The sequence below is a fragment of the Condylura cristata genome, unplaced genomic scaffold, assembly GCF_000260355.1.
Source record: "Condylura cristata isolate star-nosed mole 26May11 unplaced genomic scaffold, ConCri1.0 scaffold00017, whole genome shotgun sequence".
In the NCBI taxonomy this organism is placed as follows: Eukaryota; Metazoa; Chordata; class Mammalia; order Eulipotyphla; family Talpidae; genus Condylura; species Condylura cristata.
Genome location: NW_004567118.1, coordinates 5,915,317 through 5,939,845, shown reverse-complemented (window position 1 = coordinate 5,939,845; position 24,529 = coordinate 5,915,317). Strand labels below are relative to the sequence as shown.

Genomic DNA, 24,529 nt, shown 5'->3' with positions numbered 1-24,529 from the left:
CCCCGCGGCTCCCCAACGCAGTGTGGCGCGGCGTGGCGTGTGCCGGGGCGTCTGCGGACAGGCGAGGGCTCCGGTGGTGCTTCGGGTGTTGGTTTGGGGCTGAATATTAGAGGGGGAGTAAGTCTAGCTATTTGGAATGTTTTGGTCTTTGCTCTTCCGAGAAGGAAAATATTAGACCTACACTTTATTGCTCTGGGGGGGAAGGAGCGTTGCGCTGGAAATGAATACACAGCGTCCAGCCGGAGAGCTGAGAGTTAAATCAGTAACTTCTTCGGAAGTGAGAGTGAACTGAGGCCAAAGGTTCATTTAAGAAAGCGGAAAGCTTGCTTGCTTTCCTCCCTCCTTCCCTCCCAACACACAGAAGCACCCAGGAACGGGCGAAATAAAGGAACATTTTACCCTTTCCACAAAGAATAGTTGAGCACCTACCAAACTGCTAGACAGGAAACACAAGTGTTTTGACTTCCCCACTGTATGACCTTGGGCAAGTTATTGACCCTCTCTGAGTTGACATTCACAACCCAGCACCAGGTACAAACAGGAATTGGAATTAGAGGTGTTCTATCCGCAAGAAGTGTTAATGAGTCATTTTGATTATTCCCTGGTAGATTAGAAAACGTGGGCAGAGGCATGGTCAGCCTGGCAGCCAACAGGGAATGATCAAGGGAAAGTCTGATTAACCCCTGACAAATCCTTTAAGGGGGTGTTTTGGTAGCTGTTACCTCTCCCATATGGAGGGTTAGGAGGGTTCAGGCTTCTGGGGCCTAAAGCCACCTTTCCGGTGTGGAGGGTGAATCTGGGAGGAGATATAGGAGGAAAGAAAGGGTTTCTTGCTGTTAACTTTGGGGAGCAGTAGCAGCTACCGTCTTACCCTACTGTAGGGAGAAAACTGGACTGAGGGATGAGAGCCAGTGGGGTGCTTTCTCCTCAAAGGACATTCATTACACCTGCTCCTTCCTCCTCCTCCACCTGCTGGCTTCCTGTCCACACTTCCTGCTAGTGCCCACTTCTATAACCCAGAGACTAGCTCTTTCTGTGCTGTGTGGGACAGCCACATCTGGAAAACTATCATCCAGTTAATCCCAAGGGCAAGTGTTCCTTTCTTTAAAGATGTACAACTTCTCTTCTGAAGACCAGGTAAAGGACTGGAGCCTATGAGGCCTCGATGCACATGGCAGCCTTGGGCACCAACTAGACTATGAAACTGACTGGTAAGCCTCCCCTCACTGGTGAAGGTAGTGACACCCAGGCACACTGTGAGCACAGGCTCTGAGGGATGAGTTGTCAGCCTCTGCTTCTCGGCTGTGCAGGGTACTGGCCTGTGTCACCCGGCAGAGCACAGCTCAGTGACTTATCCTGGGTTCTAGGAGGTTGGCAGGGAAAGCCCAGCCCAGCAGATCAGGCCTAGTTTAAGTGCCTGCCCCCAGTCAGGATCTGATCAAACAAGCATTTCTGAGAACAGGAACTGTAATATCTCATCTGTCTTCATATCCCCTGGTGCCTTGTTGGTACCTACTCGCTAGGTATTCAGTAAAGATTTCTTGAACACTTATGTACCGGATGCTGAGAATACTGATAAGCATGTCTCTGAAGGACAAACATCTCTCGTGCCCCTGTAGAAGTTACTTTCTAGTAGTCATACCAAAAAAAAAAAAAAAAAAGTTAATGAAACAATTGTAAATTTTGATATAGCATAAAAGACAAAAAAGGGCAGCAATAGAGATGAATGGGGGTCAGTGGGATTTGCTTCAGAGAAAATCAAAGGTGACAAGCGAAACCTTAAATGTCAACATTAAACCTTTGTTGAATGAATAAATGAGTAGAGCAGTATGACTTTGGGGTAAGCATGTTATCTCCTATGTCCATTTCATCTGGGAAGGCTGGAGAGTCCGAATTATTTCTAAAAACTCATGGTATTGTCCAGATTCATCATGATAAAGACAGGAAAAAGTAAAACCTAGGGGCACAGTGACAGGAGGGGTGGGAGAAGGTATGTGCCGACAAGTTGCATCAAAAGTCTAAATGCTCAGGATCGGAGCCTGGCAGGAGGGAGGGAGGGCACGACAGCAAGCCCGCCGTCCCCACCCCCATCTCTTCTCTTTGGAAACCTTCGGGAAGACTTCCCACTCCCAGGACTCCTGCTCTGAAGATTGTACTTTCCTGTCCCATTCTTGTCTAAAGAGGAGGAGGAGGTGGTATTAGCAGCCAGCAAAGATTGAATAAAAATAAAGCCCAGATGACTCAAATAGCAAGAAAACTGATTAGACACACGCAGGATCTGGGCGCTAGCCTTGCCCTCCCGTTCTACACCTTAGAAAAGTAGTTTGCTAGGAATCCACTGAGGTTTAACTGCAGCTGCCAGTCTTCCATCAAACTGGGTTTGGGCTGTGGTGGAGATGCAGTCTTTTTCACCAAACCCCCAAATTCTCTCATGGTAGGAATGCATATCACCTAATGAAACCTGTAAGATGTGAGTGAGGTTTTTTAAAATGACTTTGTATTTCATATTCTCCACAATCATGTTTGGCTTTGCTTCCAAGCACAATTTTTTTTTTAAAAGATTCATTTTTATTTATGCATACAAAACTGGGGTGCAAGCCAGAGGTGCAGGGGGATTCACCATAGACAGTGGGGACCAGAACAGAACAGGCAGGTCTACTGAAATATACTGCTGAGGGGAGCAGCGGGCGAGAGGAAAGATCTGCTGTGCCATGGGGGTCACTAATCTAGCCAGGGATCGAACTTGTGCCTGTGACTGGTGACAGCTTGATTGTGCTGAGACTTTGACCCTTGCATCACCAAGGAGACCCACGATATTTTTATATTACATTAATTTTTGAAGTTATACTATTTTTATCCAGTAGAAGGTAATCTCCATAGAAGATGTTGCTTCATTGACTATATCCGGAGGCGTTGTAGTGTTGCAGACTCAATGCAGATCAATTAATTAGGACACGCGTGAAACCCTGGACTATGAGATCCCTGTTTTAAAGATGAGGAACCTAAAGATCAGAAAAGTTAATAATTTGTCCAAGGTCATACTCAAAAGGCTGTATGATATTTTGAAGGGCAGTGTTCAGAAAATAGCAGGCACCGCTCACTGCTATGGAGAGCTTATTCATAGTCATTTCTAAATTCTTTTTCCCTCAGGATGATGACAGACTACCCCTCTGAATCCAGAGCTCAGGCTGGATGCCAAAGCTGAGATGTACTTTCCTTTCAGATAAGAAGGTACATTTCACACTGGGCTCAGCTGAAGAACTTATGGCCTAGAAGCACCTGGGAGAGAGAACTCTCAGGCTTCACAGGCCGCCTGTCCATGCTGCCCAGGATCAGCTGACGGCAATCTGGGCCCTGGAAACTCAGATGTGGCGCTTACTCAGCAGCCCTGTGGCCTTTCTGGCCACCAGGTACATCAACTCCTCCCCCAGCACTGGATCTCAAAAGCTTCCAGCTAAGAGGGAAAGCTGAACATAAGTACCGAAGATGGTTCATCTTCAAGTGGGAGGAAAAGTTGACTTGGAAAAGGTCATATCCCCACCTCTGAATTAGGAGTTTGAGAGTTGCCAAGAAGTTACCAATATAGGTCACTAGGGATTAGGATAAAGGCTTTGCTTTTTAACCCCAAAACCCTTCATCAAGACTCCCTGCTAGCTAACCATAATCGCCAGGGCAGGGGCTTATCTGCACATTCTCTAACTGCACACCAGGCAGGCACCCAGTTGGCCAGCACAGCCTGTGCTCAGCACTGCTTGCTAGCCTCCAAACCCCTGTTGCTTCCTTATCTGTACAATGGGACTACAACAGTGCCATTGCTAGTGTTGTTACAATCTGTATTTAAGAGGACCATTGCAACTCTGGCATCAGGTAAGTGCATAAAATGGGTATCACATGACTATTGACTAGTTCTGTTCCTTCCAGTTAACCCAAGGTTAAAAGGCCAGCCTGAAGTAAGGGGAAGAGCTTGGAGTCTGTCTCCTGAGGCCCTGCCACTACCAGGTTTCTGGATAGTGTTTCTCAGCCCTCCAAAGTCTACGTGATACCACTAAAGAAAATCCCTGAACTACAGATGTATTCGTTTGACAAACATTTGTTGAAGGCTACTATGTTAGGCACTGCTCTAGGCTGGGGATACTCTAGCGAAGACAGCCACGGTCAGTGGCATTAGGAAGCTAACACTGTGTGGGAGATTGGTATTTTATTTAAAATTATAGCACAGTAAAGGAAATGGATGTTGTATTCTTAAGTACAAGAATGAACCTGAGCTTGTTTTCTGGCACAAAGATGCTGATAGCATCTCATGGCAAATGAGGAAAATTCAGGTTTTGCTTATCTGATAGGTACAGGTTAGAATTTCAGCTCCATGTGGCCTGGGTGTCATGAACCTGCGCCTCCTTTCTGATCAGTAAAAAGTACAATGAACAGAATATACAGAATCTCCTCAATGTTGACTATTACTCACTTTAGGCAGGTCAACCTGGAACCCTTACTAAGGCCTGGTGACCTGACGGGGTTCTGTTGGTGCCTCCACCCCAAACTTTCTACTCTTAAGGCTCCATCAGAACTAGAAACTTTTAAATTCTGTGTTGAGGTAACAGGATTAACTGGAGAACTGTTGAAAAATAGCTTTGTTCCTTGGACAGAGTCCCTCCCTGCCACTTGACAATTAACTGCTACCATTCAATTCCACTAAGTGTACCCTCAGGAAGAAATATTCTTGGTCAATTGCCATTGGTCTGGAGCTAATGCAGTCTTTTGATTGCGTTACCCTACAACCCATTGGTCTCCAAGATTGGGCATAGAAATAAAATATTAAAACTTTTATTTATATTTATTTTTCATATGATCACCTTTTAATATGTTTTTGTGTCTTTTGATTACACAACAAGTGGGGTACAGTACTACAAGTGTAGCTTATCAACACATGGGGTATGCGTGACCAAAAATTTCTTGACAGTGTGTAACTGGAAAAGGTGAAAGGCCATATGGAGGCTAAGGTAGGAAAATAAGATCAGCTCTCATTTTACTTGCCAAAACAAGTGCTTTTTCCATAAAATAACCTACAGGTGCCATAATGCTGGGTGAAGGGCTATTTCTTAAATCCCAAATTAGTGATCTGTAAGTTTGGGGAGGGGGGGAGGTGGAGAGTGAAGAGTAGTGGAATTAGAAATTAAGTACACACTGCAAACTAAATAAAAAGCCAAGCTCTGGATGAGCCACTGAATAGATCAGATTATCCTAAAAATGTGCACAAGGACAGAGAATCTCCAGGAGTTTCAGAATCATTCAGCACATAGGAAACTTTACTCCACTTTTCACCACCTCATTTGTAGGAAACCTACTTGCTCCCCATGATACTGTATGGAGTCCATCTTTAAAACCAATTTGTCCTTTTTCTCCCCAGCTCACACACACATCTCATCTACCACCACCAAACACTCCAGTTTCTCTCAAACCATTCATTTCACCTCCAGGTGACACCATCTGGAACCAAAAATGAAGCAGCAAAATGTTGAAAATAAAAATAAAGCGGACTTTATTTAGAAGATAAAGGTGGTGGTATCAGTTTTGGTTAATAAAGTTGGGCTCAAGTGTCTTAACAGGTCTTCAATGCCATCACAGACTGGCATGCCAAGGGCATTCTGAATGCCAATTACAGGTTGAAATCGCTTCAAAAACCAAGATGCTATCAAAAGCTGATGGAGTTTGGATTTCTCTTAAATTTGACTAAAGCACTTCTCAAATAGTGACTTAAGATTACTTGGTTCTAAAAGTGAAAACACTACACTGAGCAATTCCCCTCCCTTTCTCCACATCCCTAAGGCAAGATTAGAGCTGCCTCTGACAACCAAAATTCAACATTCCAACAGAGGGGAGCTGGGAAAATGAAAAGCAAAATTAATAAATGTCATTGTAATTGATATAGGCAGCTGCCACTTGTGGCAAACTAAAGCCTAGTCTGATGCCCATTTTCTTCACATTTGCACTATCTTCCCAAGCAGACGGTAACTACATTCTTGGAGGAATGTGCCAAGACTAGGGTGGGGAAGGCCCAGATAGCAAGTGGACAAGAATGCACTTTGCATCCAGTTGCCTCGGGTGGTACAATCATTTAAGGACAAATACCCAGACTATGGAAAACCCACTAGCCAAAGGTAACTAGAAAAGAGGGTTAAATGCATAACCAGTGCAGAGTAACTGGGAGGCACCAAGACCACAATCCAATCAGCCCATTTTCCTCCTCTCCATCACTGAATGGATCTGGGAGAAAGCATTAATAACAGCACTTGTCAACTGCTTCCCTGGAACAAAACATGACAAAACACACGGAAGGTTTTGTTTTCATTATGGTTCTTGGTGTACTTTATTCTCCTGCTGTCTAGCTAAGCAGCCCACACAGGACAGAAATGGGTAGCACTGAGGAATGATCAGATTTTCTCTCCCCAATATTACTGCCCCCTCCCTAAGCCCTGACCAACCCCTATCTATCAGGAATGGTTTAGTAATATCCTGTCCCTTAGCAACTAAAATTTAAACAAGGCATTAGAGGGCTAGGCCTCTTTCTCAATAGGGCTTAGGAGCTGGTGTGAGCTCTTTATTCACAATGGAGCGTCTCTCCTTCTAACACCTGGATTTATTTATTTTTTTTTTTTGTACACTGGTTCATAGATCGGCACTTGACTTTGAACCTGGCACCAAAAGGCACAATATCTGATACCCTGTACAAGAGCTATTAGAGATGCTGCCATATGGACGGGCAAAACAGCCAATCCTACTTATGAATGAAGGCTTGGACAGGAGGGGAAAATGGCAGAGAAAAACGTAAGCCTATATATGTGTGTGTGTGTATGTATGTATGCATACACACACACATATACATTTTGGTTAGTTTTTTTTTTTTTGCAAGAATGGAAATGAAAGTAGGAATTTAAGGTCTGGTTTTTTAATCTTCCAAATACCAGGAAGCAATTAAAAATCTTCCTAGGTGTTTCTGAAAGCAGCATATTAAAAATGCCAGCAAAAACACCTAATAACCACAAAACCAAGATCAAAGCTTACCAACATCCCTTCTTATTGCTGAAAGATTCTAAAACCAAAATTTATGGTGCCCTGCTCCCTTGTAAAAGGGAAATAACTAAGTCTGATTAATGGTTAATCATAGTACATCACACTTTAAAAAAATATTAAAGCGTGTGACCAGGGGAATGTTTGACACCATTTTATTAATCAACTTCAGTGGAAAAATATAACCTTTTTCAAGTGCCATTTTCATCACAAGAGTTCTAGTTAGTATATATATATATATGTATATATATACTTATTTAATATATATATATTCTTTTGTCTTTCACTAGTTGGTTTTGAAGTGCAGCAAGAGACCAATACCGCATTGTAGTAAATCAAATAAAAGAGAACAGAAGGCCAAGCAGTTTCCAAATGGTTATTTTATCAGATTTTTTGAACATTAAATTTACCCTCGTTTGCAATCCAAAATAGTTACCTGAAGTTTGCTATTTTGTGTATATGTGTATATTTACTTTTACTGTATATTTTGTTTTCTAAATTCTTTGGCACAATTTTCTGGGGGCGTTCAGACTGCCACAGTACATGTTCAGGAGAGAATTTTCGTGCTGCCAATTCTAAGCATTAAAAATTTGGTTTGTTTGGGTTGTGGCTTTTTGTTTTTGTTTTGAAGTCTGCATTCTTTATTTGTAACAATTGTTTTTTTACTTTTTCTATATCCTCTAACTCCAGAGTTTTCTTTTTCTCCCCCCTCCCCCCCACTTCTACATTCACAGTTGAACCATATTAGGAAAGGCGCCTTGATGAAAAGATCAGGATGGGAGCTCTGACCATTCGTCAGTGTTTTCCCTAGATTTAAAAAAAAAACAAAAAAAAAAAAAAACAAAACCTAAAAAGCGTCTTTCCATTTTTTTTTTTCTTTTACATCTCTTGTGCTGCATCAGTAGACAGAACTTCAGTTAGTTTTATGAAATGCAACCCCTTTTTTTTCTGGGAAAAAGAAACTGCAATGACTTGAAGTTGAGAATGTGGATACCGCCTCACTCACACACACTCATTCTCAGACTGTAAAGTAGCCCTCACCCTCCTTTTAGCCAGCACGCATACAGCACTGTGTGGCAAAGGTACACCAAAGGTGGGCTTGAGACCCAGGCTCCATCTTCCTTGTCAGTAGCAAAGGCTAGGCTGCCTTTTACAACAAAGCACCACAGCTGAACCCAGTCCCTCCTCCTCTTCCCAAACCAGTCATTCCACTTGGCACCAGCCAAAAGACAAAAGCTAGTTCTATAGCCTCTCCTGGGAAGAGATATCTTCCTCTCTCTTTTTTTAAAAAACAAGTAAATCCATCATTTTTCCTTTTCAAGACGACCGATGTTATGGTTTTCTACGAAGTCAGTGCTTACTTAGCTCACTAACAGCGCTGCTGTTGGTGGCTGCGGCTGCTGCTGTGGCAGGATTTTCAATGTGGTGTTTTCAAGCCTCACTCACTCATCCTCTCATTCCCAAACATTCAGCATCCGTGCACACTCCTCACTTCCGGGTTTTTCAAAAGATTGGAGATTTCCAGTGGGGGTCTCAGGTTATCATCCCAATGGTAACAGATCTAAAAACAGATGGAAAACAGGTCATTCTTTTGTGCCATCTACCTGCTTTCATTAGCACCTATTATCAGAGGGAGGGAAGAATACTAAAAAGATGTAACTCAAAAACAGATCTGCCAAGTAAGACAACTTGAGCATCTGAAAGAAAGCAAAACTATATATTTCAAAGTGATATCAGACACTCTGACTTTGGATATCTTATGTGAAGCTGAGCAATGTCTAAAAGCACTGGCATTAAAGACAAAAAAAAAGAACATGAAGAATGGAAGAGTAGCGAAGAGAATTATGGGAAAGTACCACATTGATAACTTTATTTGGGATTTCAGTAAATTCTTGTCATAGAAGCTATTCTCCACCAGGGAGGAATCATGCTTGATTCAATGAAAGACTGAGGGTGCCTTACCCTCCTACTAGTACAAGGGTGAGGGACAAAGGCACGGCTCAGAAGCATTTATATGGGGAAGAGTACAAACCAGATTACCAAAAGAAGTAGCCCTTATCAGAACAGTCTAAAGAAAATGTGCCTCCTCCCCAAAAAATCAGGAGAGAAGACGAGCTCTTACCAAGCTTGGTTCTTCAGTTTCCTCAGTTCTTTTGTTGCCCATGTAGCAAGGGTTTTCGCTTTGCTAGTCTTCGATCTCCGTCCCTCAGTTAACAGTTCATGGATCATTGGCCTAGCTTCTACTAATTTCAGTACATCCTTTCCAAACGCTGTACATAAATCCCTGTACAAAATAAACACAGCTAAAAATAAGCCTTGCTCTCTGTTAGTATGTTTTGAACCTTACTAACCAATGCTAAGCCAGCCAAGGATTTATTAGTAACCATCAGCTTTTTAAAGCTGAAAGAAATAACAAAGATAAGTTTAACACCTGTCCTCAACAGATGACAAAAATGAGGTATAAAGAATGACTTACCCCAGGTTACACATCTATTTATGGTAAAATCTTAACGAGAATCCAGGTCTTCAAGCTCAAGACCAATGTCCTTTCTTCAAATAATGCCTCAAAAACCCTTAACAGTGAAGGCTAACTGGAGGCAATTTGGTGACCAAGATCAAATACGGGATGCACACAGATCAGACACTGCATTCTAAATCTCAAAGAATTTAATTCATAAGGACTTCTTTGAAGTTACAAGTCTGGAGGACCTGGATAAGTCTAGAACTAAAAAATCTAGAATGAATTATCATTTATGAAAACTCAAAATAGATACCCTGGGTTTTATTAAAGAATCTGTTTCATGCCAAAGAAGTGCAGGTAACTGCTACCTAGAATACTCTGGAAATTCTTTACTACAGAATTTTATATCAGAAGATCTATTCTGATATAAATACTGAAAACTGGGTACAACTTACCCTATCAGTCCAGCAGCACAAGCTACTACTCCATCTGTATGATCCTCATCTCCAGCAATGTGGTCAATGAAAGACAGAATAAATTCTACTCTGGGTTGAACCAGCATCACATCCGCTATTGAAAAAAAGAAAGGAAGCCTGATGAAGTTATCTATATCACACTTGGCAGAAATATATCCTGTTTCAAATATCGAAATATTCTATACTCCCGTAAGGCAGGTCGAGGCTGAAGAACTAGTTGCATTAAGTTATACAATGCAAGTTTTTCCCCAGAATAAATGTCATTCTTCTAATTAACAGAAGAGGTAGATAGTCCTCTCGCCCTATGAACAGATATAATATAAAAAGAACATGAAACCTTTCCTCTAAGCCCACAATATCAAAGTGGTAAAGTATAAATATTCCTCTAATCAAGAGAGAAAAAGGAATATCAGGTGATACAGAAAATCTGATTCCCTGCAATTCTTAAATTCAGCTGTGAGTCTGTGGAGGTCCTTTCTCAACAACTGCCACACAGAGTTGGCACAGATGTAACCAATATTTCTGCCACAGCTAGCTTTTCTCAAAATCCTTGTGAGCTCACATCCCTTGCAATGCTCAAGGAATTTCCCAATGAGGGAAGAAGGATGCAGAAATAATAAAATCTATATCCCTTCTCTCAAAGCCATTCTCATTAGGGCACACTCCTCCCCCCTTTCCTTTAAGCAATAGTGACAATGAGACACAGCACATTTGGCTAAGTGCGCTGGACTAAGTGAACTGGGTTGTATACTCAACGGTGTACGTTTTCCTGGTCTCCCTTCAATCCCTGGACGATTCCAGTATAGGCTTCCAGGCAGCCTTCTCTCAGCTCATTCAGATAATCCACCATGTCATAGTCTGACTGTAAAAGACAAAAAAGAATTTCATCAGACTGCCTGCCTTTATGCTGTGTTTGTCTTAAACCTGTTCCTCCAATTAGGGCTGGATTTAAAGAGAGTAATTAGCTTACCTTGTCTACTTGGGCTTGGGAGGCCTGCTGAAGAGTATTCAACACAACCTCTAGGTATTTTTTAAACTCGCCGCCAATAGCAAGAGCAATATCACCAAATACTGACAAAATCTGTGGCTTCACAGACCTATGAACATTCTCATTCTAACAAAGAGAAAAAAAGGGAAAAGCAAATTGGTACAAGTAAAAATCTGCTCAGTCCCCAAGACTCATTTATAATAGGAAACTGAAGTATGCTGGATACAGACTTTAAGAACATACACAAAAATTATTATTATCTTCAGATACAGGCTATCCACTAACTTTTCTTTTGTACCTTTGTTCACCCCTCACCAATCTCCATACTTTGAGTGTCACATTCCTTCAACTTGATAACCTTTATAATCATCTAATGAAAGAATTGACGATTTCTTCTAATACTAGTAAATTAGATATGTGTATAATTACTCACCCCCAAATTCTCCAATAGCAGTTGCATCACCTCATCACAGAAAGGTAAAATGTTGGATTGCAAAGCACGACACAAGTCTCCCACTAAGCCCACAGCTGCCAGACAAACCTGCAGAGAATCAAGGAAATAAGACTCCCTAGGTGAAAAGGCAATCTGCAGGGACAAAACATTCTTTCTTAGCCGCTGCCAGTCCTTTACCATTTGAACCTTGACTCAAATACAGAGACATACTCCAACACCCACTCAATGTAACAAGATAGCTCAATCCTTGAGACTACACACACGAGAGAACTACCTTGGCTTCAGGAACCTGACTTTCTGGTTCTTGAAACACAATCATTATTAAATATAACTGAGAATATAAATGTATTATTTTGAGAAGCCTTGCCTACCTGGTACTCAGCATAATTTTTTAATCCAATGCCCAGGAAGGGTTTGAAGGCCTCCATGTACTTTAAAAATTCACCACCCAGTACTGTAAAGAAAAAGAAGATTTATCACCCAGATAGTATCACATAAGTCAGCAACAATAATCATTTAGCTTTCCTAAAATGTACTCAGTCCACTCAACAGATTTGGTGTAGTGAATTAATACTGGTTCTATAATGAAGACATTAAGGTTGTCTTGGAAAAAGGAAATTCCAAACAGCTAGGAAGGCCTAAATCTTATGCCTTCTAAATAAATGCCAAATCTCCAGAGTGGGATTTCATTCTGGCTGGAATGACCAAAGTGGTATGGCCCGTAAGGAATGTCATAGTTAATTCTGAGTGGACTGAGTCAACATTGCCACCTCATCATCTAATTATAATATGGTCTCTTTGGAAGTCAGTTTAAAACACTCAACAACTATGCAATTCGATCAAAATTTACTTAAAAGCCAGTCAGGAAAAGTAGCACTAGGGTTCAGATCAACCACTCTGGGGGCCAAATGAATTTCTCTGCACTTTCAGGGTGGTCACATGCTGCCAGACCAGTAGAACATATGCTCTTTATGTTAGAAATAGATCTGTTCCTCAGGGAGGAAATCCTCAGGTAATGGCCTTGGTAATGCACCTTAGAGGCCACCCCTGAAGAAGCACTACAGGTTTCTAAAGTGCTCCTTAATGTGTTTTTAATGGCCCTTCTTCAAAGAGCGTTAAGTCAGATATGGTTTCCCAAAGCAATTTTGCAGAGTCAGACATGTTACCTTAAGATTAATTAATTCTAAGAAATTACTTAGTGCTTTACTCCATCCATCTCAGGTACCATGATGTGTCAACCTGAGTCCAAAGCACTACAACCTGTATCAGGAAGTACCAGAAATGTAAGCAGAAACCTTTGCTTCCTACACCTGTGAGCCAAATCTAAATAAAGCAGTACTTTCAGAAGTAAAGTAACCTGATGAAGATGACATATAGCAGAACCTCCCCACAAAGTTGCTAATCTAAATCCAACCCGACTCCCCATTTACTTCACGAGTGGCAAATTAATTACACACCAATACATAAATTATGCTTAATCTAATGTTTAGCTGACTTACTGCCCCAGTAAATAAGGCAGGCCAATATTATTTTGCAATCAAAACAACTCTAGCATTCTACAGCCATCCCTGACCAATTCCGGCTCACTGACCTTCCACCAGTGTGCTGACAGCCATAAGGGCATCCTCTTGCACTACCCCTGACCCAGCTGTGCTTTGGAACATCCTCAACAGGGAGGCCATAACCACGTCAGAGATCTGTAAAGCATCTTGATGTTGTACCTTCCGGAGAACATTCTGTGAAATGAGCAAGAGTTATAATCTGTTGATTCCAAATCAAAACACCACAACTTTTTTTTCTAACAATTAAGTCCCTTGGGGGAAAATCAATTTTAGAAAGGCCAAATCCACTTTCCATGCTTGAAAGCTTTGACAGTGCAATTCATGAACTGCACTGAACACACAAATTTTAATAACCATTTCCCAATTTAGAGCAAACATGAGATACTCTTCCATGCTACAGAAAGTCATCTCTGCATTTTATTTTTGCCTGTGTGACAAATTCCTATTAGTACCCTCCGTATCCAGCTTTACTGGAATGACAATTATTTTAGCTTTAAAGAGAACACACCATATTACTACTGTTACTCAAAACTTCTTAGAATCAACCCATTCTATACCCTAATTCATTTACAGATGATAATCAAGGAAAAAAAGAAACAGGGCTTCCCTGGGTGGCTCAGAGGCTAAAGTACCACAAGCTATCGACAGCCACTGCAACACAAGTTTGATCCCTGGCCAAGGAGATGACCCACACAGACCTCTCCTCTCTTACCCACTGACACTCCTTGGCAGTGTATTTCAGTACATTTGCCTGTTCTGTCCCCCACTTTATCTCTGGTGAATCCTCTCTCACCTTGGCCTGCACCCCAATTTTTTTTTTAATAATAGTTTATTTTTACATCACTTTGTGCCTTTTTCCATCTCAGTTGTAATTCCCATGGAATTCCCATGACCAAATCACCCGTGTGCCATCACCATAGTCCAGTGCACTTCCCTCCCCCCACCATTTTTGATCCCATTCCCCACTCCACCCCTGTAAAATGTCTCCAGTATATAATTGTTCATTATTATTATTACTATTTTCTCCCTGGTCCTTTATACTCCTGCTATGAACGAAACTATCCAGTATTTTTCCTTTTCTTTCTGGCTTATTTCACTAAGCATGATCCCTTCCAACTCCATCCATATTGCTACAAAAGGCATGTGTTTATCTTTTTTGGTTGCTGAGTAATATTCCACTGTGTATATGCAACACACCTTAATCCAATCACCTACTTTTGGGCATTTGGGTTGTTTCCATGTCTTTCCAATTGTAAATAAAGCAGCAATAACATGGGGCCACACCCCAGTTCTTATATTCATAAATAAAAAAATAAATATTAAAATGAAAGCTCAATAAAATGAAGTCTTCTAATTCAGTATTTCTCAAACCTCCCTCCTGCCTTTTAATTAGTGTTACTCAATCATTCCTGCATTTTGACTGACGAACTCTTAAAAGTTATGCTTTAAAAAGTGAGGTTGTGGCCCTCCCTGGTGGCGTAGCGGGTTAAAGCCCAGACTAAGAAGCTTAAGCCACTTCCGCATGAGTTCGATCCCCGCCTGCCCTGGAGGCCTGCCCTGGAGGTGACCACATGGCGTGGCAGACCTCTCCTGACCGGCCTGCTGCTCCCCTCAGCAGTGTGTTTCGTCGATCTGCCTGTTGTGCTCCCCGCTCTGTCTCTGGTAAATCCTCTTACCCTCCGCATCTCTGGCCTGTACCCCAGCTCCATATGAATAAATAAATAAATCTTAAAAAAAAAAAAGAAAAAAGTGAAGTTGTAGGCTCTTCCTGGTGGTGCAATGGGTTAAAGCGCTGCCACTAAGAAGCCAGCCACATCATGCAGCAGGAGTTCAATCCCCGGCCCGGGAGGTGACCCACATGGCACAGCAGACAACTCCTGTCTCACCCCCTGCTCCCCATTCTATGTCTGGTGAATCCTCTCACCGTCCCTATACCTCTGGCCTATACCCCAATTCTGTATGCATAAATGAACAAATCTTAAAAAAAGAAGTTGTGAATCAAGGAGTCACAGGTTAGAAAACCTAGTTAGCCTTATTCAATACTAAAATTTAGTGGCTACTTAAGCCTGACCAAGTTCCAAGGTCTTCCTGTACTTTGATGAAAAGGTCTCCCCTTACTCCACAACTGCAGTCATTAGAGAGTGACATTTTCATCTTCAGTCTTGCCTCAAAAAAACTTTACTATGAACAGCAAGCACTATAAATGATGTTAATTATAACACAGCTTCCAACAGCAACTTTTGTTTCAAAAGATGTTGGTAGACAGTCAAGGCTATATTTTTAGCTGAGTGAACCACCTCTGGGAAACAAAGCTCACTGGTCCAGCACTGGACAAATCAATGACTAGAAGTTGCCAACAGTCAGCTATAAAGTAGGAGGGTCATCAAACCAGGTATCTTCCTATACTTCCCAATACTGTGCCAAAGATAAACTGCACCTTTATGCAGACAAGAAAGAAAAGCAGGATGTTACTTACTCTCCCAATCTATCACAGACCAGGTTTTCTAAGAACAGCTTCTGAGTAGTAACACCTATACCATTTCAAGTTCTTGTATGCACATGAACATACTTATATTGATATTGCTCTCTCCCCTGCAGTTATTAAGTGATAGGTACCATCATACCTGAAGAGTTGCGCAGAGCAAAGACTGAAGGTCATTGAACTGGATCCTATCCGATGTGCTCTGGATATGTGACTACAATGAAAAGAGAACCATCATGTTCTGAAAAAAAGAAAACCTCTAAAAGGGCTCTAAACTCATTCAATATTTGCATTTTGCGTGGCTTACAGGACCATTATACAACGCTCACTGACGCTAGCTAGCAGAGAGAAGTGCACAAACACTGCGCCTGCGTAAAAGCACAAGGGCAGTGCCCTTCCCGCCCTTCCCACCAGCACGGAGGCCCGAATCTCACCTCCATCTGAAGCACCTGCTGCAGTCGTTCCATGATGACCAGAGTAGTCTTCTGAACTGCAGGGTAACAATCCTTGGCACTGTTTTTCACTATTTCCATCAGAGATTCATATGCAGAACTCCTCAGGTTGTTCTGGTGTCCATCTGGTCTGCAAGGAACACACAACAAAAATTTAAAGCCTTAAGTAAGGACAATGTTGCCATTATGTGAAAATTGTCTCCCGGAAACTAAGTATCCACAAACGGGTATGACTGTAGATCTGGTTTGAGTTTAGCAACACATTCCTGCGAGTAACCAAATTTTAAGGCTACAGGAATAAGAAAAATATGCCTCAAATGTCTTTATTCAAGTGAGATGCCATCATATACCATTTTGAACAAAGGAGATGACTTAGTTAACCACAGAATTTGTCCACACATCTTCCCAGTGGTTTCTCTTAAGCGTAGCTTAACAGTACAGTTCACACAAACAAAAAAATTTAAAGGTAATGATGACTCTTTAGACCCCAACCTACAACCCCTTAAAAGTACATTTCAAGGCCCTCCCTGGTGGCGCAGGGGGTTAAAGCGCAGCACTAAGAATCAAAAGCCACTTCCGCATGAGTTCGATCCCTGCCTGCCCCGGAGGTGACCACATGACATGGCAGATCTCTCCTGACCCGCCCGCTGCTCCCCTCAGCAGTGTATTTTGTTGATCTGCCTATTCTGCCCCCCACTGTCACTGCCCCTACAACTCTGGCCTGTACCCCAGTTCTGTATGAATAAATAAATCTTAAAAAAAAAAAAATTTCAAAAGCTCATTTATAAACTGACTATATTTTTCTAGGGCTTATTTTTATCTGTTTATGCATATAAGAAAGGAAGTCTAGGCCAGAGTAATAAGGAAGAGGAGAGGAGGACGAAGGGATTCACCAACAGCAGAGTGGGGAGCAGAACAGAGAAGTCTACTGAAATACACTGCTGAGAGGAACAGCAGGAAAGGCAGGAGAGGTCTGCTGGGTCAGCTTCCTGACCAGGGATCAAACTCAAGTTGCAGTGGCTAGTGGTTGCTTTTTAATGCCAAGTTCTTCATCTAATTAATATCATACAGCCTAATGATCTGGTGGGGCAACTAAATTCATAATGAGAGCTACCGCAAGCAAACATTCCTGTTAACTGTGGAAAACGCAAAATTAAAAGACTTTGCCAGATCAAGTAGAGAAATGCTTTCAAATGTTAAGTGCACAGTGAGCAATGCTAACACAGACAACAGCCTACACGTTACTCTCATTTACAGAGAAACTGACCATATAGGATTCCTTTAATTTCTCCTGTTATTAATGTGTCTACATTACAGACAGCCTATATACAGAAAGCAAAAAGGTGAATTCAAAGACCCTACCCGTTTATGCACAATAATATCAGTTACCTGTCTGTGGTCTCCAGAAGCTTTTGAACTATGAGTTCAAAAGAAGACGATAAGCAATAGGTAGCTGGTTCCTCCTGATCATCAGCTACATCAGCAGCTTCATAAGCAGCTTCAGCCAGACTGGAGAAAGCCTTAGACCCAGACAGAGTTAATATTACTCTTTAAAGAATCCAGCCCCAACATTACCCCAGACACCTTGGATAGTATTCCTTTCCAGATGACTAAGAAATAAATGACTGCTAGTGAATCCTCTGTTTACTGTCTTGCTCTTCAAGACAATTTAACATTTTATTAATACCATGAAAATTAAGTTTATTATTTATATTCCACTTGTCCAATCCAAATCTAAACAGCAGAGTACTTCTACCATGAATGTCTGTCATTTTACCAATTTTCTTTCCATCACACAAAGATGCTTAGCACCACTCCTTCCTTATTTGGACTTCCTCCCTCAAGCCCCTGAAGTCCCTAAAGAACTACACTGACTCAGCACTTAGGCCACCTACCTTCTTCCCTTCTTGCCCCTCCCCGCCATGGTACTCTTTGCAGCCAGCAAATTCTCTACCTTAATCAAAATTTCTTGTCCCCAAGCAACTGAAGAAAGAAAAATAACTCAAGAGAGTTTTCCCACTGGGTTAGCATGACTATTCTAAATGGTTCAAGAACCAGTCACCATGAGTCAACAGCTCCCACTGGCTCTTGCAGTTACCATCTCCCCCACATTTTAATTGAAAAAATTAGAAAAGAGATGCTATCCAGAAAAAGTCAGCGAGGTAGAGCTATTTCTCTCCCACGCCTACTTCTCTGCCAATGGATTGGACAAACTCCTGATTTCCCCAGGAAGAAAATCCCTTACCCAGCACACATTTGAAGCAACTCTGGGTTCAGCGCTGAGGCCTTCAATCAGACACTGCAGCAGGGGAGTCAAGTAGACATCATTGATGGCAGCTTCCGGGAGCAGCTCACAAATTCTGCCTACAGTCCATGCAGTTGTATCCCGAACAACTACACTAGGGTCTTTCATTAGTTCTATTAGGGTGGGCATAGCCTGAAAGATAAAAGTTATTAGTAAAGGAAAACAAATGTAAAAATTCATGCTAATTGATTATCCCAGAAGAAGAAATACTGATAGCTGGATTTTAATCCAAAACATCAAAATGGCTTTGTCATTTTAGAAAACATCCTTGTCAGTTATCCAACAATATAATAAAATTAAAGTAAAAGAGTTCAACGGGTCACCAAGTCCCAGTATGGTATTATTTAGTTTGGGATGAATGCTCTCAGTAGTCTTTACTGGATTACTCAGGCAGAGACCCTCGGATGCACAACTACATCATGAAACTTGTACTTTATATCTCAATAAAACTCACCACAATGGATGATTGCATCAGTTAGAGCAAAATAAAGTACGTTTCTACAAGGAGAACTTGTATCACACAAGTGGAAGTTTGTATAAAGGACAGAATCATTAAAAATTATAGGGGAAATATTAATAATATAACAGTAAATGAAAAAAGCTGCAAATATTTGTACAGTAATACCTACATTGTGTTGCACACAGACACACAAGAGAAAAAAGCCAGGATAAAAACCAGGAATAAGACTGTTATTCATGGACAGTGGGATTATTTTTTTTCTTTTTAACCTTTTCTCAGTTTCTCACAAATAGTATACTCCTCGTAATAAAATTGACAAATCCCTCCAAAAAGGGAAATGTATTTTCCCCCATCATTGACAGCATATACCTAGAAATGACTGCTGTGAATTACAACAGCTGTTTTAAAAAACACACATTTTCAAACAAAATAGTCAAGCAATAAATATTTCAATTTTTACCGCAACACTTCTTGTTTCACCTGTATAACTAGTGGTTTGAGTTGATTGGGCTCTGGTCCTTCCAAGATACAGCCAAAAGCCATCACTGCTGCATCACGGTACCTCCAGTCAGGGTTCTTGATGTGTTCTTTAATGAAGGGGAGGACATGTGGGACAATGTCATCTTCACAGCAGGTGGCCAGAAGCATGAGGCACACGCCTGCTGCTTTGCAGGGGTTCCAGTCATCATCGTCATCATTTTCATCCTGGTGGAAAAAAGTGGCATTAGTTTACATTTTGTTCAAAGAATCACCAAAATTCAAATGGTCTTCCAACTACTTCCAATGTCACTAAAACTTAAGCTTTGGGAAAACAAGTAAATTATTAAGTCTTTTATTTCTTTCAAAGCTTTCTTCAGTCAGACTTTGTTAATTATAAGGTGTAGATGGGAATTCCCACAGTGTAGTATATGAAATGAATAAACTACCTGCAACAAGAATAGCTGTCAGACAGAGTAAAAGGCAAAACAGTATAAACAATGATTCCAGTACGTAACTTTACGTAACAGTTCAAAATTAGAATTAATTTGTGGAGCTAAAAAGGCTGAGAGTTAATGACTAGAAAAACAGGAAGGGGGCTTCTAACGTGCTAGTACTTAACAATTTCAATTAAAAGTTAACAGAAAAGAGAGACTCTACATTCAAGATTGTCCCTTAAATTAGAATTCAAGGTGTAGCTTTCTTTATTGTGATTCATACCACGTAATTTAAGGGAGTCGCCTGCTTGGTTTTGGGAAACTACATTATCTAAAAAAATTTGTTCCCAAGTGAGAAAAGCACAACAAAAATATACAAAAGCTATACACACATACACTCACAAGCAAAACATTAAGGTTGAAAGATAAAAAATATCAACTATAAAAGATGAAAATTTAAGGGCACATTCATGCAGTTCTTTTCAACTAAATATATCTCTAACTTATCTTCTGAGGTAGCTAGAGTGAAAGACACATACTTCCCTAAAAACAAACTGCATTTCTATGTACAAAACAATTTTGCGGAGCTCAAAGTTACAGTACTGTTTCCTCAGAGCACTGCCAGCTCTTTGGTACTATATTTCACATGCACTAGAAAAAGATGAGGTGACAAAACAATCTTTCCGAACACCAAATCAAGAAAAACTGATGCATAAAGTCAAAAAGTAAAATGGCAATCAAGATATACTTTACGCGGACTTCTATGTTTACTCATTCAAAACACACACCTTCACAAAGTCTTGTTATTTTCAGTGTCCTCAAAACTCAATCTCACTAATTTGGAAGTTAATGATCATGAAAAAGTCAGAAGTTTCTTTCATGTACTGGAGTCCCTCATTAAAATTGAATAACTCTCACCCAATTTCATCAGCATTTTAAGATTACCTGAAAAGACTTCAGGTATTAAGACATTTCAACGGCCTAAAGCTGGTATATCTCTCCCCGCTTTACTGCAACTTTTAAGATCTATTTTATTTACTTATGCATAGAAGAACTGGGGTCTCAGCTCAGGTGCAGGGAAGTGAGAGGATTCACCAGAGACAGAGTGGGGAGCAGAACAGGCAGATCTGCTGAAATACACTGCTGGGGGACACAGGGGGTGAGACAGGAGAGGTCTGCTGTGCCATATGGCTGATTGAACCCATGCTGGTGATGCTTGAGAGCACTGAGACTTAACACCCATTCCACCAGGAAGGCCTTACTGAAACTTAAATTCTTATCTCTCATTTTAGTTTGGACAACATAACACATCAGAGTAGTGTATATGATTTTTCCTAGATCAAAAGTGAACTGTTCAGACCCAGTTCTTCACACATAACTCAGAATGTGGACGATCTTACAACTTCAGTTCACCAGTTAGACTAGGTGAAAGAACATCAGAATTGCCAAGTGCCTTCATGGGAAGTGTCCGACAGCTAAGCAATCCCTAATAACGTTTTGCAGCTTACCTGGGTAGATCGAAAAATAACTCACCTGTTTAGTTACTGTCTGTGTGAGGATTGGAACCAAGTACTGTAGTGCTCCCTTGGCATAAAACTTGCTGGTGTGCTCAGGGGGCCGACCTTGTTCTGCTGCCTAAAGAGAAACACGAAGCAAATTCTAGAGGCCAGCAAACAAGCTATGATACTAAAGGCAAACAGTGAGAGCTGCCCAGGAGTCTGTACATAAATATATGGATCAAATGGTAACATTCACTGTGATCTCTGAAGGTATCCATTTTTTGGTCTACTTCAATGAGATGCTTTTAAGCCATACATAGTATCACCTTAAAGAACCAAAGCTACCTCAAATACATACTTTTTTCCACAAGCTAAATTCATGACAACATGCCCTCATCTAAGTGGTCATTAGAATAAGCAATGCAGTGAGTTTACTCATGGATGACAAAAACAAGATTTGTTTTTTTGAAGTGCATGACAATCAAGGTTGGAAACAAAACCTTGACTTCAAAGATTTTAAGTGTGGAATTCACCCTTCCCCATATCTAATCCTTTCAGAAGAGTATCGTTATCTTTACATCCCATGTTTGCATTTAGACTTCCTTCCGATGGGTATAAAACTGGCATCAGATTATCACTATTAAAACTGTGGACTGCTTACTGCCCCCTTGTGTTCACAGTACTGACAGTGTGATATTTACAATAAATCATGGCTGACTGATAAAACAAAATCCTGTGATTCCCTTTTAATTATCTGTCGCTCTGTGAGGGATTTTTGGTAACACATGTAGATGCTCTTTAAGTCCAGTCACAACAAAACTTTCCTGGAGAAAAAATACCCACAAAGGAGAGAGATCCCAAAGTCAAGTTGCATTAACACTCCCCTCCCACATCAACCCTGTCCAGTCTCACCTCTGAAGCCTCAATGGCCAAATCCATTTCCTCATCACAAACATTGGACCAGAATTCTATCCCTTGTAGGGCCACCTCATCAATGTCACTTTTCATTGCTTCAATTGTGATCTTAAAAGAGAAACAGAAGACCCCATGCCACACGTTAAGTGCTGGTTCAAATTAGATCTTCCTATTTAACCAGACATTCACGTTTCAAATATGGGGATATATGATAGCTAAAGCAGCATTTTACTAGCACAAACATTGTACAAGTTTTCCTGGCATACCACTTATGAGCTTAAACACTCATGGAATTTCCTTCGTTTCACAATATTAAGTCTAAAAATGACATAATTGATAAAACAGCAACTTGGCCTTTGCAATTAACCATAACTTTGAATCACAAACAGAAATACTTACTGCAAAAAGGGCAGGACCCATGTATGTCTCCATGTACTGATAGTACAAGGACATTATCTTCACCAGATTCTGTAAGGCAGCCACTCGTACCTTTTACAAAGAGCAGATTAAATAGTTAAAAAGAACTATAGGGGCCTTCCCTGGTGGCTCAGCGGGTTAAAGCACCGCACTGAGAAGCTAAAGACACTTCCGCATGAGTTGATTCCCACCTGCCCCGGAGGTGACCACATGGCGTGGCAGACCTCTCCTGACCCGCCCGCTGCTCCCTTCAGCAGTGCACTTCATAGATCTGCCTGTTCTGCTCCCCACACTGTCTCTGGTGAATCCTCTCACTGCCCCTGCACCTCTGGCCTGTACCCCAGTTCTGTATGTACAAATAAATAAATCTTAAAAAAAAAAACAAAACAAAACTGTAAACTTAACTCAAACGGAACAAGAGTATAAAGAATCTATCCTTTATATATATATATATATATATACACACACACACTGGGTGGGGCCCTCACTGGTGGCTCGAGGAGTTAAGTCCCAACACTATGAAGTAATATGCAGCCACTGAAGCTTAAGTGCGACCCCTGGCCAGGGAGCTGAACATGGATGAGCCACATGGCACAGCAGACCTCTTCTATCTCACCCACTGCTCCCCTCAGCAGTATATTCAGTCAATCCGCCTGTTCTGCTCCCCATTCTATCTCTGGTGAATCCTCTCACCCTTCCCCATGTCTGGCCTACACCCAAGCTCTTATATGCATAATTAAATGGGGAAAAAAAAAAAAAAAAGATGGGTCAATGCTATCATTTCCCCAGACTCAATTTCTCCAATTTTCTCATTACTTCCTATTTGTATCTCTTTTTCTTCTGTTTTGAAGGTGTTCATGGTACACAGAAAGACAAAACTCATTAATGGCACTCAGAGTGGACGCTATTGCTCCCAGCACTTCAAGGGTCAGGGTCAACTTTTAGGTTACAGCAAAGCTGTTTTAATGGATACCCTATGGCAATTAAGTAGAAACACCAATCAAAAACCATTTGCCCTTAAATCTTTTTTTAAAAGAAATGACAACTTTGATAAGGTTTGCTTTCCAAGTACTATTCTTTTCTTAGAGAAAAATTCTTATTAGTAACAATATTAGTTAAGCCTTATCTGAAGTGAAAGGGTTTCCAATATTTCAAACTTTGACATTTCCTAGGAAAGAGTGAAGAGGACAGGTTTTTCATATGACCTCACAACTTACCCTTGTATCTGGACACTGTGTGGCTTCACAGACCACCTGCATAATAAAGTGCCTTTCAGACTGCAGGAATAATAAAAATAAATATAATTAGAAGAACATAAACCATGCATAAGAATTTAAGAAAATTCAAAATAGCTACTTCATTGCAGATACAATTTTCTAAGAGGTGGTATATCCACATCAAATATGGTAAGAAATGGGAAAACAGTAATGAACTTTATTTGCTGGATTCAAGTCTTCTGCTATTTAAAAGGAAAAATCAGTTTCCTTTTGGCTTCTTAGAAGTCACCCCCATTTTACCCACCGTAAAGGTCAAGAAATGGCAAAAAACACACCTACTAAAGTGTTAACATACAGAAGTAGTAGTCCTTATAACTCAACAATTCCACTTTTGGGCAATATCTAAGATATGAGAGCAGGTGGGCCACCATGGTGGTACAGGGATTTAAGTCTCAGCATATTAAGATATGGGCAGCCGGGCCCTCCCTGATGGCGTAACGGGTTAGCACGCAGCACTGCAAGCTAGCCGAAGCCACTTCAGTGCAAATTCGACCCCCAGCTCTGGAGGTGATCCACATGGCACAGCAGACCTCTCCTGTCTCACCCACTGCTCCCCTCAACAGTGTACTTCATCCATCTACCTGTTCTGTTCCCCACTCTGTCTCTGATGAATCCTTTCACTGCCCCTGCACCTCTGGCTTGTACCCCCGTTCTGCATGCATAAATAAATAGATCTTAAAAAAAAAAAAAAAAAAGATATTGGCAGCCACTGAAATAAGAGTTCGATTCCCAGCCCGGGAGCTGACCCACATGGTGTGGCAGACCTCTCCTGTCTCTCCACTGCTCAGCAGTGTATTTCTGT

The 24,529-nt window shown here is 41.2% G+C and overlaps 1 protein-coding gene across 1 annotated transcript in view; it reads right to left on the bottom strand.

The window, feature by feature from the left end:
- Positions 1-5,768: 5,768 nt before the first annotated feature.
- The window catches only part of KPNB1 (karyopherin (importin) beta 1), a 26,675-nt gene continuing 7,914 nt past the window's right edge, over positions 5,769-24,529 (bottom strand). Inside the window, exons 6-22 of the mRNA XM_004684277.2 lie at positions 23,668-23,727; positions 22,433-22,522; positions 22,031-22,141; positions 21,153-21,254; positions 19,186-19,410; positions 18,186-18,377; positions 17,330-17,460; positions 15,923-16,070; positions 15,631-15,702; positions 13,036-13,180; positions 11,816-11,898; positions 11,424-11,531; positions 10,973-11,116; positions 10,759-10,864; positions 9,982-10,096; positions 9,188-9,349; positions 5,769-8,626 (exon numbers count right to left, since the gene is read on the bottom strand). Coding sequence (XP_004684334.1) covers position 8,626; positions 9,188-9,349; positions 9,982-10,096; positions 10,759-10,864; positions 10,973-11,116; positions 11,424-11,531; positions 11,816-11,898; positions 13,036-13,180; positions 15,631-15,702; positions 15,923-16,070; positions 17,330-17,460; positions 18,186-18,377; positions 19,186-19,410; positions 21,153-21,254; positions 22,031-22,141; positions 22,433-22,522; positions 23,668-23,727 — 1,995 coding nt within the window. The 3' untranslated portion in view covers positions 5,769-8,625. The remainder of the gene's footprint in view (positions 8,627-9,187; positions 9,350-9,981; positions 10,097-10,758; positions 10,865-10,972; positions 11,117-11,423; positions 11,532-11,815; positions 11,899-13,035; positions 13,181-15,630; positions 15,703-15,922; positions 16,071-17,329; positions 17,461-18,185; positions 18,378-19,185; positions 19,411-21,152; positions 21,255-22,030; positions 22,142-22,432; positions 22,523-23,667; positions 23,728-24,529) is intronic.